The sequence below is a fragment of the Oryctolagus cuniculus genome, chromosome 13 (assembly GCF_964237555.1).
Source record: "Oryctolagus cuniculus chromosome 13, mOryCun1.1, whole genome shotgun sequence".
Lineage (NCBI taxonomy): Eukaryota > Metazoa > Chordata > Mammalia > Lagomorpha > Leporidae > Oryctolagus > Oryctolagus cuniculus.
The window spans coordinates 70,284,653-70,298,785 of NC_091444.1; the positions used below are offsets into that span (position 1 = coordinate 70,284,653).

Here is a 14,133-nt window from a genome sequence, read left to right on the forward strand (position 1 = left end):
CTTCTTATTGGCAACACCAAGGGGAATGGGGCACTTGACTCAATGAAATGGATTCCAAATCTGAGTCCACACCCCACTGAGAGCCTCACGTGGTACCCCGAGAAGCCGATTTCCACCAGATGGGCCCATCACATCTCCTAAGCCACCAGCCCTCGCCCCAAGCCAAAGGCATCTGCTCAGCCTACATGAAGCCAACGCTACCCCAGGCGCCGGCTCCCTCGTTTGCACGGCCTCTGCAACTCTCGCGATCTCTGTCCAAGAGTTCAACCTTTCCTTCTGGTCCCACTTGCTGCAACAGTTTTCCCTGGTAATTCCAGCCCCTGATGGTCCCTCTCGTCCCTCCCCCTCATAAGGAGGCCTTTCATACTTTAACATAGCTTCTGAAATCTGTCAGCTACTTCGTATCTGAAACTTGCAACCTTACATGGATCCCTATCACCCTCCTGCAAAGCCTGCGGGAGCCCCTGGGCCATCTCCAGAGGGATTCCAAGAGAGCTGGCTGCAATCCCCTGAGACACCCTGTGTGATGGTGAAGTGACACCCTGTTGCCATGGCCACGGCCCCTTATATAAGGTGTATAAAAATCTGGGCAGCTGCTACACATCAAAGAGTGAAGTTCAAAGTCCTGAGATGCCTGTTGCCTTCTCCTAAGGCAGTCTGTATCAGGGGAGGCCTGGCGAACACAATCCTTTGTTTCCTCATTAGGAGAGAGCTCATTTAAATGCAAGGAATAACTGAGGCTGGCAGAATGAACTCTCTGGCTCCACAGCCATTTAGACAATAATAATAATAAAAAGCAATGGTGGGGCCTGTGCTGTGGCGTAGTGGGCTAAGACTCCGCCTGAGGTGCCGGCATCCAATCTGGGCACAGGCTCATGTTCCGGCTGCTTCTCTTACAATGCAGCTCTCTGCTACAGCCTGGGGAAGCAGTAGAAGATGGCCCAAGTCCTTGGGCCCCTGCATGGGTGTGGAAGACCTGGAAGAAGCTGCTGGTTCCTGGCTTTGGATCAGCCCAGCTCTGGCCGTTGCAGCCACTTGGGGAGTAAACCACTGGGTGGAAGACCTTTTTCTCTGTCCCTCTCCCTGTCTGTAACTCTGCCTCTCAGATAAATAATCAAAACATCTTAAAAAAAAAAAAAGCAATGGTTCATAAACTGAAGGCAATCCTTCTACCTATCAGCAGTCTGAACTAAAGCTATAAAGTTGTAGACAGCCATGGGAGAAACGGCAGTTTTTCTATATCCTACATTCACACATTTCTTCCTAAGCCCAAAGACACTGAGCCAGGCTGGGAGCAGACAGTGTGGGAGTGCTGGCTGCTGTTCCCAAGCACATGGAGGCCGTGATGTGAGGCACAAAGAAAGAAGATGAAATCACTCAGCTTCTTTCAGGTGCAAGCTGTGTTGTGGGCAGCTGGGAGGCCCACAAGAATGCACCTGCAATATATTCTGTGGAAGGTGTCTTCAAGAGCAGCATACAGGCCGGCGCCGCGGCTCAATAGGCTAATCCTCCGCCTTGCGGCGCCAGCACACCGGGTTCTTGTCCCAGTCGGGGCGCCGGATTCTATCCCGGTTGCCCCTCTTCCAGGCCAGCTCTCTGCTATGGCCCGGGAGTGCAGTGGAGGATGACCCACGTCCTTGGGCCCTGCACCCCATGGGAGACCAGGAGAAGTACCTGGCTCCTGGCTTCGGATCAGTGTGATGTGCCAGTCGCAGCGTGCCAGCCGCGGCGGCCATTGGAGGGTGAACCAACGGCAAAAAGGAAGACCTTTCTCTCTGTCTCTCTCTCTCACTATCCACTCTGCCTGTCAAAAAAAAAAAAAAAAAGAGCATACAGAAAACACAGTTATTTATTGATTGGTTGATCGTGATCAGAATGCTGTGACCCCGCAAATGTCAGCAAACGGAAGCCAAACCCCTCGTAACGCCCCTGCAGGGGTCTGTTGCACAGGCCCTCTCGGTTCTAGGAGACTTGGGTGCTCAGGCCAAAAACCAAAAACAACAACAACAAAAACCCTTGGAATTCTCCTTGGCTTTTTTCTCTCTCTCAAACTCTATTTCAAATTTCCAGAAAATCTTGACACTGCTTCTGACGTTCATGTGGTATCTCAGGGCTGTTCGCCACTTCTACCAGTGGTTCAGGTCCCTGCTGCTTATGTCCCAGGTCAGCGCCAGAGCTTTCTAAATGGCCTCCAGTCACGCGCCATGGCCCCTGCACTCTGCCATCTCTCCGGATCCGAGTCTGCACCCCAGAGGGATCCCTTCAGGGTCAGATCCATCCCTCAGCCGTAACTCAGAAATTTCCAGTGGGCTGCCCGTGACCCTGCAGGAGGCTGGAGTCTTCACAATGACTTCCACGTCCTGCTCTGTACCCATTACTTGTGTGGTCTTCTGTTCCTCTCCCCTTCGCTCAACTCTTTTCCTTGCTGTCTGCTCACCTACTCCTGCCTTAGACTCTGCACTGGCTTGGAAGATGCTTCCTCCAAACAGCATGGCCAACACCACCACCTCTCTCAGATCTTTACCCATCATCAGCCTCTTGGTGAGGGCTGCTTGGTCACTATAGTTGATCACTATACTTAAAATATACTTGATCACTAAAACTCACCTTCTTTTGCACACACACACACACACACACACAGTCCTGCTTTGTGCTTCTCCACAGTAGTTATCACCATCTAACAAATGAAGGAACTACCTTAGTTACTTATGTGTAGTCTTTCCCTCCCACTCTTTCCCATGAGATGGGGGGATTTTATCTTTTCTTCTTTCTACTGATGCAGCCCAGCATCCGGAACGGAAGGCAGGCACTAAATAAATAAATCATTCTTGAATGGATAAATAATGTAGCACTTGCATACATGATTAAATTCACCTCTCTGCCTCTGTCTCTCGAAGCACTGTGCCCATTTGGGGGCCAGAGACTGGACTTCATTCATGTTGGCATCCAGACACCAGACACTGTCCACAGCACAGAATAGGGATTCAATGAATGCATGCTAAGTGAATGGAAGGGGGGCAGAGAAAGAAAGCATGGCTGACATTCAGGCACCTTGCATTTTTAGTCAGTTCCGCAAACTTCTGTATAAAGCTGAGGCGGACACAGTCTCTGCTGAAGAGAAACCTGGCACAGTGAGGAAGACACAGAAAAGATACAAGCCCCAATGCAGCGTGATCCGGGCTGTCTCACACACACACACACACACACACACATTCTTACACACACACATTCTTACACACACAGTCAAGGTACAGAACTAAGATGGGAAAGCAGAGGCTGGGAGTTGGGAAAAAGATCACAGGAGGTCTTCTTTAAGCTGGGTTTTGATGGTTGAATAGGAGCTTGCCATGCAGAATGTGGGGAGGCAATGGCCCAAGCTCAGCTGATGACCTTCCAAGTGGTGTCTGCAACAGATGTGAGCTCTGCTCCTGTAGCTTCTTCCCTGGCCTAAACTGTGTCGCCCTCCACAGGGCTCACTCCAGGATCAAGCTCTCCAAGCAGAGTCTCAGCCAACAGGAACACAGCAAACAGCTGATTGTCTAATGGTCCTCCTCTTCCCCTGCTGCCGGCAGAGAAAACGTGGCCTTTCACAGCAGAGTTACTCAATGGCTCCACCTGCCTCCCTGTAGGGTAGTTAAGGGCAAGGGCCACTCCTAACGGCTAGACTCAACAGCGCTGGACACGACAGTAAACAGGAGCAGGCCTCTTAGATGGCAGCCACTTAGAAACCCAGGGAAACCATCATTCTGTGGGCTCTGCCCACATGCAGAGAAGCAGAAGTCCATTTCCAAAGTGCTAGAGCTTTCCACCATCCTGGCCAAGTCTGAGAACAGGGCAGTGAGTGCGTTAACACAGCCCTCTGTGAGTGCATTCAAGTCACAGCCCGAGGGCTGCCTCCCTGGAGGGGGAGGCTGGGCCAGAGCAGCCTGGCACAGGGGATACTTTGCTGAGAAGAGCAAAGCCATCTGGTGAAGAGCTGGGATGCCAGGGTCTAACAGGCCTTGCATCTCTAGCCTCCCTGGTTCACGGTGACTCCAACAGGGCTCCCCACTCCCCATCACATCTTTAATGGGGTTTTCTTTGCTGCTTGCCTGATGGCTTGGCCAGAACAACAGAACCCCTGACGCATACCACCTGCACTTGTGTCTCTACCCCTGCTCCCACCCCAGCATACCCAGGTGTTTACAAGCGAGCCTCGCACCACAGCCCAGACCCCACCTGCCCCACAAGAGTCTGCCTGATCCCTACAGCCGCTGCTGCAGGTGAGTACCAGCTCTGCTCCTCCACCCTGCCCTCTCCGATCAGGGAAGCCTCTACACATCTATACCGCCTGGGGCCACCTCCAGCTTCTCCCCCGGCTGCGCTCCCACAATCTCCATCTCCCTTTCTGAGTCCTGGTGCTGCCTCCCCTTCCCTCACGGTACACCCCGTTGCCCTCAGCCGGCTCTGTTCTTGGCTTCTCTGTACTACTTCAAAGGTGAAACGGTTGAGACGCACCAGTCTAATGTGACACTGCAATTATGCGAGGACCTGAAGGGCCCTGAACTGGCTCCAGGGTCTCCGGGAATTTCCCATAATGCTCTGGTGCCCTAAGGCCCATTCAGCTTGTGGCCTGCTCTGCTCAGCCTGCAGGGACAAGGCTGGCCACCCATCACTGCCTCCTCCCTTCCCAGTGGGCCCGCTGTTCCCCGGAAGGGCCAGCAAGGTTTGCGTGACAGCCTCCGCTTTGGCGAACCCTTTTCTCACCTCTGGTTTCCCTGCTCTCAGAGGAACCTAGCTTGTAGCTTCTCTCCTCACCTCGGGCTTTTTGAAGAAGTCACTCCCCTGGCCTGGACTGCCATGCTCTTAACTCATGCATGCTGGCGGCTTCTCATCCCTCAGGCCAGTGCCCACACCTCCCCCTCTCCCGTCAAGCCAGTCCCCACAGTGGCTCAGCACCTGCCACTCTATCACAGGTCACACCATTTTATCTTCCTAGAGTTCATGATCTGAAATGGCCCTGCTCAGTCATTTGTTTTTGTCTGCTGTCACTCCAGCTACAATGAGAGCTTTAAGAGGGCAGGCATCCTGTTCTCATTAACCCCACTGCCCGGAACAGCATCAGGATGCAACAGGCTATTCACATACATTTGTGGAATGAATAACTACATTGACCCAAATGAGGGTCTCAAAATACTTCCCAGTGGTTCCAACAGCCTTCCCCCAGCTCTCTGGAAGACAGAAGGGGAACCTCAGAAGCCAAGTATCCAGGTCTCTCAGCATTTCTCTCTGTACCTGGTATGGTTGGTCCACAGAACTCAGGCCTCAGATTTTCAGAAAAGCTTTTAACTCCTGGCTTTGGCCAGTACAGCTGAGAGCTGGTGATTCAAGACAGTTACTTGGTCAAGTTCTGAACTAGGTTCTTCAGGTCAATATTTTGTTTCTGGCCGTCCCTGTAAGGTTTTTACTGTGTCTGCAACTTATTGTAATCTTGCTGCCTTACCATAAATCATTGCAAAGTAGATACAGACAACAGTTTCAGCATTGAGGCCCGAGAACTCGACCACATGAATTCCCAGCTGTCAGTCAAGCCCACATCCCAATCAAACAGGATTTCTACCCAAGTGTTAATATTTCAGGGGAAACCATTTGTCTGCCAACTTGCTCAGTGTCTCTCCATCCCTTTATTCTTCCCCAAGAGAGATGAGAGCAGCTGTGATCATTAGCCAAGCTCAGGTGCTCAGGATGACTGATGGCAGGGACACACACACACACACACACACACATTGTCCTTACCCACATAGCCAGGGGTTCCGCAGGCTGTGGACATCACGTCTCCTTTGCCCTCCATTTTGGACAATCCAAAGTCACTGATCATGATTTTGGACTCCTCATCTTGACTGTAGTATAACAGATTTTCAGGCTAGAAAGAAAAGGGGGAGGGAGGAAAGCTTTATAAATTATATTTGCAGCCAAAACCTACAAATTAACAATACCCCTGACCTGCAGGCACAGCAGATGCATCAAATAAAGCAGTGTTTAACAGAAGCAACGTAGAAGGCCCTGCACTGTGGCTGGCACAGGCAGTGTTTGATAGGAGGCACTACAATGGCCAGACAGAGGTGCCATCACGCGTCTCCTCCACAGGGAAGAACCAAAGTAACAAGCAGATAACTGCATATCAAGATGAGTGCCCAGGGGAGAAAGACTGGAACTCAGTAGAATATGCAGGGAGCCCACAGGACACAGAAATGGGAGCGCAGTACAGAGGACCAGAGTGTGCCAACAGCAGAGACCCTGGCCCCATGGAACAAGGGGAAATCCTCATTGCAGGGCCAAGGATGAGTGGGAGAGCCCCAGCAGGGACACTGAACATCTAAAACCTTAGCTTCAAGGGCCACTCACAGTCGTGGAGCCCAGTACTCGGAGTACACTTGGCAGCTCTGCACCCGTGAAGGAACTCACGGTGCCTCCCCAGCAGCTCCCAGAACAAAGGCTATGGCTGTGTGACACCATCCTCAGAAAGGAGTCACTGTCTGAAATCCAGCTACCCTGAGGGACAGAAGTCCCTCCCTATCTCCATCCTTGGGACTTCACAGGCATTCTACCATGCTGAGAAGAAGGTCTTCAATCTCAGAAATCCAGCTGAACCCAGCAGTGACAGTGGCTGCTGCACTTCAACCCAGGTGTGGTTGGCACTACACAGGACAGGTGGGCCAGCACTGAGGGCCCTGTTTCAGGACCTTGCAAGCTGGGGCACTTGCCTCTGCAGACAGGGATAGCCCCCTGCACCTGGGGCACTTGCCTCCGCAGACAGGGCTAGCCCCTGCACCTCCTGCTTCACCCCACAATGGTGCATAACAGGCTCACCCTGGCACTGCCCCAGGCCTCTTCCCCACCCCGCCTAGACTCTAGGGAACATGGCTGTACACGCACATCCACCCGGGAGCTCAGCTTCCTTTGCCAAGCCGGCTTCACTTTTAGTTGAGGGCCCTGCACTCTGGCTGCACTGCAGCCCAAGGCTGCCCTAGCTTGGGGGCAGGCATGTTTCTTTGTGCACACTCCTTATAACTGTAGGCTCTCTTCTCTAGAGTTCTCCAGCTTTGTCAAGTGTCCCTGAGCCCAGCCCTGGTGCAGCTTGAACATGCCTGGGCTTTGGTGGGCATGTCTGGCCATACGTGTCTGTGTGGGCTGCTCATTCTTTTTGCCAATGGACCTTGGCTTGAGTGAACACTCTAGCCCCTAGCCCCTCTGTGCCAGAGCCCACCCCATCTTTGTCAGGCATGGTTGGTGGTGCACACACCTAGGTGTGCAGCTAACTCTCTTCTCTATTAGCTCCCAGCTTTGGTGAGTACCCCTGATTCCAATTCCAATGCAGCTCAAGCCCACCTGAGCTTCGGGGGGCACGACAGTTGGTAGTACTCACCCACCTGGGCAGTGCAGCTCCCTACTCCAGAAGCCCCTGTTCAGTGAGCGCCCCACACTACGGCCGTAATGTGGCCTGAGTCTGCTCTAGCAGATACGTCAGCAGCTCACACATGCCCAAGCAATCAGCCTCCTTCTCCAGCTTGCCCCCGCTAGGACAAGTGACCCGGACTCCAGCTCCCCTGTGGTGAGCCCACTCCAGCTGTGGTGGGTGTGATCTGCTGTTCACAGCAGTCCAGGCTACAGGTGCCCCTTTCTCCAGCTTGCTTTGACCTTGGTGAGCACCCCAGACTCAGCCCTGTCACAGTCCAAGTTCACCTTGGCGCTGGTGGGCACATATGGCAGAGCATACAGGCCCAGGTGTTGGGCTTGGAACTGCCATGACTCCAGCCATCACCACTGAGACCTTAAACCCCTGTGTGGACTAAGAGAAGCACTCCCCTCTCCCTCGAGCCCCTGCCTCTGCCTTCATTAACAATGGTAGAAGATACAGGGATGCTACACTTTAGCATCCAAGTGAAAGCAAAGGCAAAACAAACCTTCTAAACCAACACTCAAAGACATCTTTAGGAAAAAGTCTTCAATCCACGAAAGACAACCTTTCAAAATGACAGACAAGTAATCTAAAAATTAACACAGATATATAAGAAATATGTAAAGGCAAGGCAATATGGTGCCCTCAAAAGAACTCACAACACTGTAAAATCAGACTCCACAGAAATGGAGATTGATAAAATGCTTGATAAAGAATCCCAAAGAATGGTTATAAGGATAGCCAAAGAGATAAAAGAAGTGCCTGGGAAAGCAGTAGAAGATGGCCCAAGTGCTTGGGTCCCTGCACCCACATGGAGACCTGGAAGAAGCTTCTGGCTTCAGCATGGTCCAGCCCTGGCTCCTGCAGCCATTTGGGGAGTGAACCAGCAAATGGAAGACTCTCTCACTGTGTGTGTGTGTGTGTGTGTGTGTGTGTGTGTAGCTTTGCCTTTCAAATAAATAATAAAAAGGAGAACACAGATAGGCAATTTAATGAAATTAGCAAAGCAATGCATGATATGAATGAGAAATTTAGCAAGAAGATAGAGATCTTGAAAAAAATAAACAGAAATCCCGGAAATGAATAACTCAATAAGTCAAATAAAAAATACAGCTGAAAGCTTCAACTGACTAGATCAAGCAGAAGAAAGAATTTCTGAACTTGAAGACAAGTCTTTTGTAATCATCCAGTCATACAAAAATAAAAGAGGAAAGGAAATTTTAAAAGAATGAAGACAGTCTGCAGGACCTCTGGGGGCACCATTAAATGATCTAATATTTGCTGTAATTCCAGAGGGAGAAGAATAAAAGTGCAGAAAACATATTAATTAAACAACAGCTAAAATCTTCCCCAATCTTGAAAATGATATAAACACTCAAGTACAGGAGGTCCACAGGACCCAAAATAGACATGATCAGAAAAGATCTTTACAGGGGCCCGCCCTAGGTTAATCCTCTGCCTGCAGCACCGGCATCCCATCTGGGCACTGGGTTCTAGTCCCGGTTGCTCCTCTTCCAGTCCAGCTCTCTGCTGTGGCCCAGGAAAGCAATGAGGGATGGCCCAAGTGCTTGGGCCCCTGCACCCACATGGGAGACCAGGAAGAGGCACCTGGCTCCTGGCTTCGGATTGGCATAGCTCCGGCCATTGTGGCCATTTTGGGGGGGGGGGTGAACTAACGATGGAAGACCTTTGTCTCTCTCTTTCACTGTCTGTAACTCTACCTGTAAAATAAATAAATAAAAAATCTTCACCACACCATATTGCAGTCAAACTATCAAAAGTGCAACACAAAGACAGAACTATAAACTACATGAGAGAGAGGTGCCAGGTTACCTTCACAAGAACCCCGATTATATTAACAGCAGATTTTTCATCAGAAACCTTACAGGCCAGGAAAGAACAAAAGAATTTATTTCAAGTTCTGCAAGAAAAGAACTGCCAGTCAAGAGTACTTTACCCAGAAAATCTATCTTTCATAAATGAAGGAAAAATACACACTTTTCAAGACAAGAAAAACTGAAGGAATTCATCACTACTAGACTGGCATTACAAAAGATACCAAAGGGAGTCCTACATACAGAAACAAAGGCAATTATCATTATGAAAATACAGGGAAGCATAAAACCCACTAGAAAAAGAGTAAGATAATCAATGAATAGAAGAAATACAAAAAAAAAATGACTAAGCCACTGTTTATCACTAATAACTAAATCAACTAAACTTCCCATTTAAAGTATATAGATGGGTTGACTGGATAAAAGGAATATGATCCAATGAATGAATGATATGTTGCCTACAAACAAGTCACTTCATAGTAAACACACACAGAGATGAAGGTAAAAGGATGGAAAAATATATTCCATGCAAATGGAAACCAAAAACAGGAGCTATACTCTGATATTAGACAAAATAGATATTAAGACAAAATCTGCAAAATGAGAGATGTCCACTATACAATGATCAAGGGATTAATTCAAAATAACATATGACTACAGTGAATGCATATGTACCTACTGCTGTAGGGAACACCCAAATTTATAAAACAAATATTATTATATCTAAAGGGAGAGATAGACTCCAATATAACAGTAGTGGCAGACTTCAGCATCTAACATTCATCAAGGGACAGACTGTCTAGACAAAAAATCAACAAAGAAACATCAGAGTTAAATTATACTATATGGACCCAATGGACTTAACAATTACCAAACATTCCATCTGATAGCTGCACGTTCTTTTCATCAGAACACGGAACATTCTCAAGGACAGACCACATATTGGCCACAACACAAGTGTGAAATTTAAAAAATCTAAAATCAGATCATGTATCTTTTAGACCACACATCTCCATGAGTTCTCTCCCACACCTTCAGTTTTTCACAGTCTCAGTTCATTAGCTCCACACATTCTCTGGGTCCTAACTGCCTATTACTTCTCCCCACCAGAGTCAGGTTTTTCTGCTTGGCTGATGGCGGGTGCTGCTTTTACGTATGTCCAAAATGGCACCTGCTCTTTGTCTTGCTTGCCTTTGTAAGGTCAGTGTAGAGAGACTCGTGTCCCTGCCAGTCCCTTTTATTTATTTATTTTTTTCTCTCCTCTAGTTAACCTGCTGCACCACAGCGCTGTTCCCAAAGGATGTTGTCTAATGAGGTGTTTTTGTTTTGGTAATGGGCTAGTCAATAGTTGAAATAGAATAATGCTTAGCAAATGGAGGGAAGTTCCCTGACCATAAAGTGCACGCCATTCAGGTCTCCTCCAAATGTTTCCGGATAACTGACCATTGTTAATGATCCAATCATGGATGCTGAGACGGGCTTCCTCTGTCATGGCTGACTTGTAATCTTTGTCCCAGGACTGTGGCAGCTGTAGAGGTCACCAAGACGGGGTGGAAAAGAAAGGACCTCATGGTGCTTTTATGTTTTATTTTTTGACAGGCAGAGTGGACAGTGAGAGAGAGAGAGACAGAGAGAAAGGTCTTCCTTTACCGTTGGTTCACCCTCCAATGGCCGCTGCGGCCAGTGCACCGTGCTGATCTGAAGCCAGGAGCCAGGTACCTCCTCCAGGTCTCCCATGGGGTGCAGGGCCCAAGCACTTGGGCCATCCTCCACTGCACTCCCGGGCCATAGCAGAGAGCTGGCCTGGAAGAGGGGCAACCAGGACAGAATCCGGCATCCCGACCGGGACTAGAACCCGGTGTGCTGGTGCCGCAGGCGGAGGATTAGCCTATTGAGCCGTGGCGCTGGCCCCTCATGGTGCTTAATACAGCTGTGGCCAAATAAGAGACTGCAAAAGGCCAAAATACCTCCCTACACCTTCCAACAGGAGATTCATACCAGCCAATGAAGCACTTTTCTGAAGAACAGCTAACCCTCAAGGAGGGAACAAACTGGTTATTCAAAGTTTCCATCAGGACTTCTCAACTGTCTGAACTTTGTAAAGACAGCAGGACTTTCCCCAAGGGGTGGGAACCAGGAAGAAGACGGCAGCCAAAGCAGGCTTGGGGATAATCTGGATGGGAGGTCCCATCTGGGAGTGCAAGGGCTGGGGGTCGCGGGCAGCAGGGCAGAGAGCTTGATCACATTGTGTATAAGCCTACCTGGGGTCCCAAGAGGCCAGGGACTCTGGCGAGAAATTACGTTCTCTGTATTATGGCTCCGTTGCAAGACAACTGGTGGCCGATACCAGAGTTGGAATCTCAGTCCCACCCCATAGACTCTGAAAAGATCTGATCAACACACTTCTGGTAAAGTTCATGCTACATATAATCATTTTCTTAACCTCGTGATTCTCAACTGGGGCAACACCCTCCCCCACAAGGGGGATGTTTGGCAATACCTGGAGATGTTTTGGTTGTTAAAATTCCAGGACTGGGGGCCGGCGCTGTGGCACAGAAGGTTAAGCCTTTGCCTGCAGTGCTGGCATCCCATATGTGCACCAGCTTGAGTCTTGGCTGCTCCACTTCCCATCCAGCTCTCTGCTAATGTGCCCAGGAAAGTAGTGGAAGACAGCCCCAAGTCCCTGGGTCCCCGAACCCACGTGGAAGATCTGGAAGAAGCTCCTGGCTCCTGGTTTCAGATCGGCCCAGCCCCGGCCATTATGGCCATTTGGAGAGTGAACCAGTGGATGGAAGACCTTTCTCTCCCCCCTTCTCTCTATCTCTACCTTTCAAATATAAATAAATCTGTAAAAAAAATTCTTAAAATTCTTAAAAATAAGTCCAGGACTGATGCTGGCATCTAATGGATAAAGGCCTGGGGTGCTGCTAAACATCCTATAGTATCTGGGACTGTGTCACATAACAAGGAATGGTCCAGCTCCAAATGGCTGTAGTGTGGGGACAAAAAAAACCTGGCCTGATTCAAAGTGGCAGAAGCATGCGGCCAGTGCTGTGGCGTAGCAGGTAAAACCACCACCTACACTACTGGGTTCCCATATGGGTGCCAGTTCGAGTCTTGGCTGCTCCTTTTCCCATCCAGCTCTCTGCTATGGCCTAGGAAAGCAGTGGAGGATAGCCCAAGTGCTTGGGCCCCTGCACCCACATGGGAGACCTGGAAGAAGCTCCTGGCTCCTGGCTTCAGATTGGCCCAGCTCCAGCTGTTGTGGCCAACTGGGGAGTGAACCAGTGGATGGAGGTCCTCTTTCTCTCTCTCTCGGCCTCTGTAACTTCGCCTTTCAAATAAATAAATACATCTTAAAAAAAAAAAAAGTGGCAGAAGCAGGTACCTCCTGTCTCAGTCCCCTCATTCTGACAGAAGAGAGACTCATCATCTCTCGGAGCTTCCTGGGGCAGTACGACCTAAGACAACCTTTCTGGAGGGAGGAATCATTTGCATACAGGGCTGAGGGAATAACGTGCTCACACTCTGTTGCTCTGGCCTGCCTTCTACAGATTGCTTTAATTTCTTCAGATGTTTATAAAAATTTCACACTCCAACTTCTTCCATCATGGGTCAAAATCATTTGTGCCTCTGAAAACAGTTCACAAAGAGGTCAAATGCTGGCAATGTTCTTTCCACAACTGTAAGCCTGGAGATCTTTTTAAAATTACTTATTGTCATCAACTTGAAAGGAAGGACAACAGAGAGACAGAGACAGAGACAGAGACAGAGACAGAAACGGAGATCTTCCATCCACCGGTTTACTCCCCAGACGCCCACAACAGCCAGGGCTGGGCCAACGCCTGGGGATCTTGAAGCTCCACAGGCTGGCTAGAAAACATTTGTTAGTAAGAACAGACAACTAGCCCCTCACACCACACCTGCTCCTGTCCGGAGCGGGCTGCTGTGTTCTGGAAGCCCAGAATTGGCACAAGGCAGCAGAGGCCTGTTGCCTGGCATGGAAATGCCAGGTTACTGAGCCCTCTGAAAACCCTGCAAGCTTGCAGATTAGCTAACCATGCTCACAGGGCATTTCAACTGTCAAAAAGCCTGCCAAGGGGTCAGCAGTGAACTTAGGGGTTAAGAGGCTGGTTACGATACCCGTGTCCCATAGGAGAGCGCGTGGGTGGGGTACCTGGCTGTGGCTCCCTGCCTCAGCTTCCTGCTAGTACCAACCCTGGGAGGCAGCCGATGATGATATAGGCAGCGGGGCTCTGCCGCCCACATGGGAAACCTGGTCTGAGTTCCTAGCTCTCGGTTTCTGCCTGGCTTAGCCTGAGCCACTGACAGCATCTGGAGAGTGGGGCAGCAGATGAGAACCTCTCTCTCCCTCTCTCTCTCTGAAAAACTCTCTCTCTCTCCCTCTCTCTCTCCTTCCCTCCCTCCTTGCCTCTCTTCCCTCCCCACTGCCTTTCAAATAAAAAGAAGCAGCCTGCAAAGTCTGTACCGACTTAATTGACATCCGCAAATGCTCTCATCCAGTGGCTCTCCCAGGGTGTTCCCCAGACCGGCAACAGCATCACCTGCCAACCCTTTAGAAATGCCAGCTCCCAGGCCCCACCACAGACTAAAACAATCAGAAGCCCCGGGCGGGCCCAGCAGTCTGTGATCTTCAAGCCGTCTGGATGGTTCATTTTTTTTTTTTTTTTTTTTTTTTTTTTTACAGGCAGAGTAGACAGTGAGAGAGACAGACAGAGAGAAAGGTCTTCCTTTTGATGTGCAATTCGGGACATGCTCAAGCTGACTTACCTCAAACGGTAGAGTTAGAAACATACCAGGGGATTCCAATTCAATCCCATCAAGGTGGCATGTACCAAT

At 49.7% G+C, this 14,133-nt stretch overlaps 1 protein-coding gene across 10 annotated transcripts in view; it reads right to left on the reverse strand.

The window, feature by feature from the left end:
• Positions 1 to 14,133, reverse strand: part of CAMK1D (calcium/calmodulin dependent protein kinase ID) — a 464,674-nt gene that overhangs the window by 55,690 nt on the left and 394,851 nt on the right. For all 10 annotated transcript variants that reach the window (XM_051821552.2, XM_051821553.2, XM_051821551.2 and 7 more), the window contains one exon: positions 5,776 to 5,902. In XM_051821552.2, coding sequence (XP_051677512.1) covers positions 5,776 to 5,902 — 127 coding nt within the window. The remainder of the gene's footprint in view (positions 1 to 5,775; positions 5,903 to 14,133) is intronic.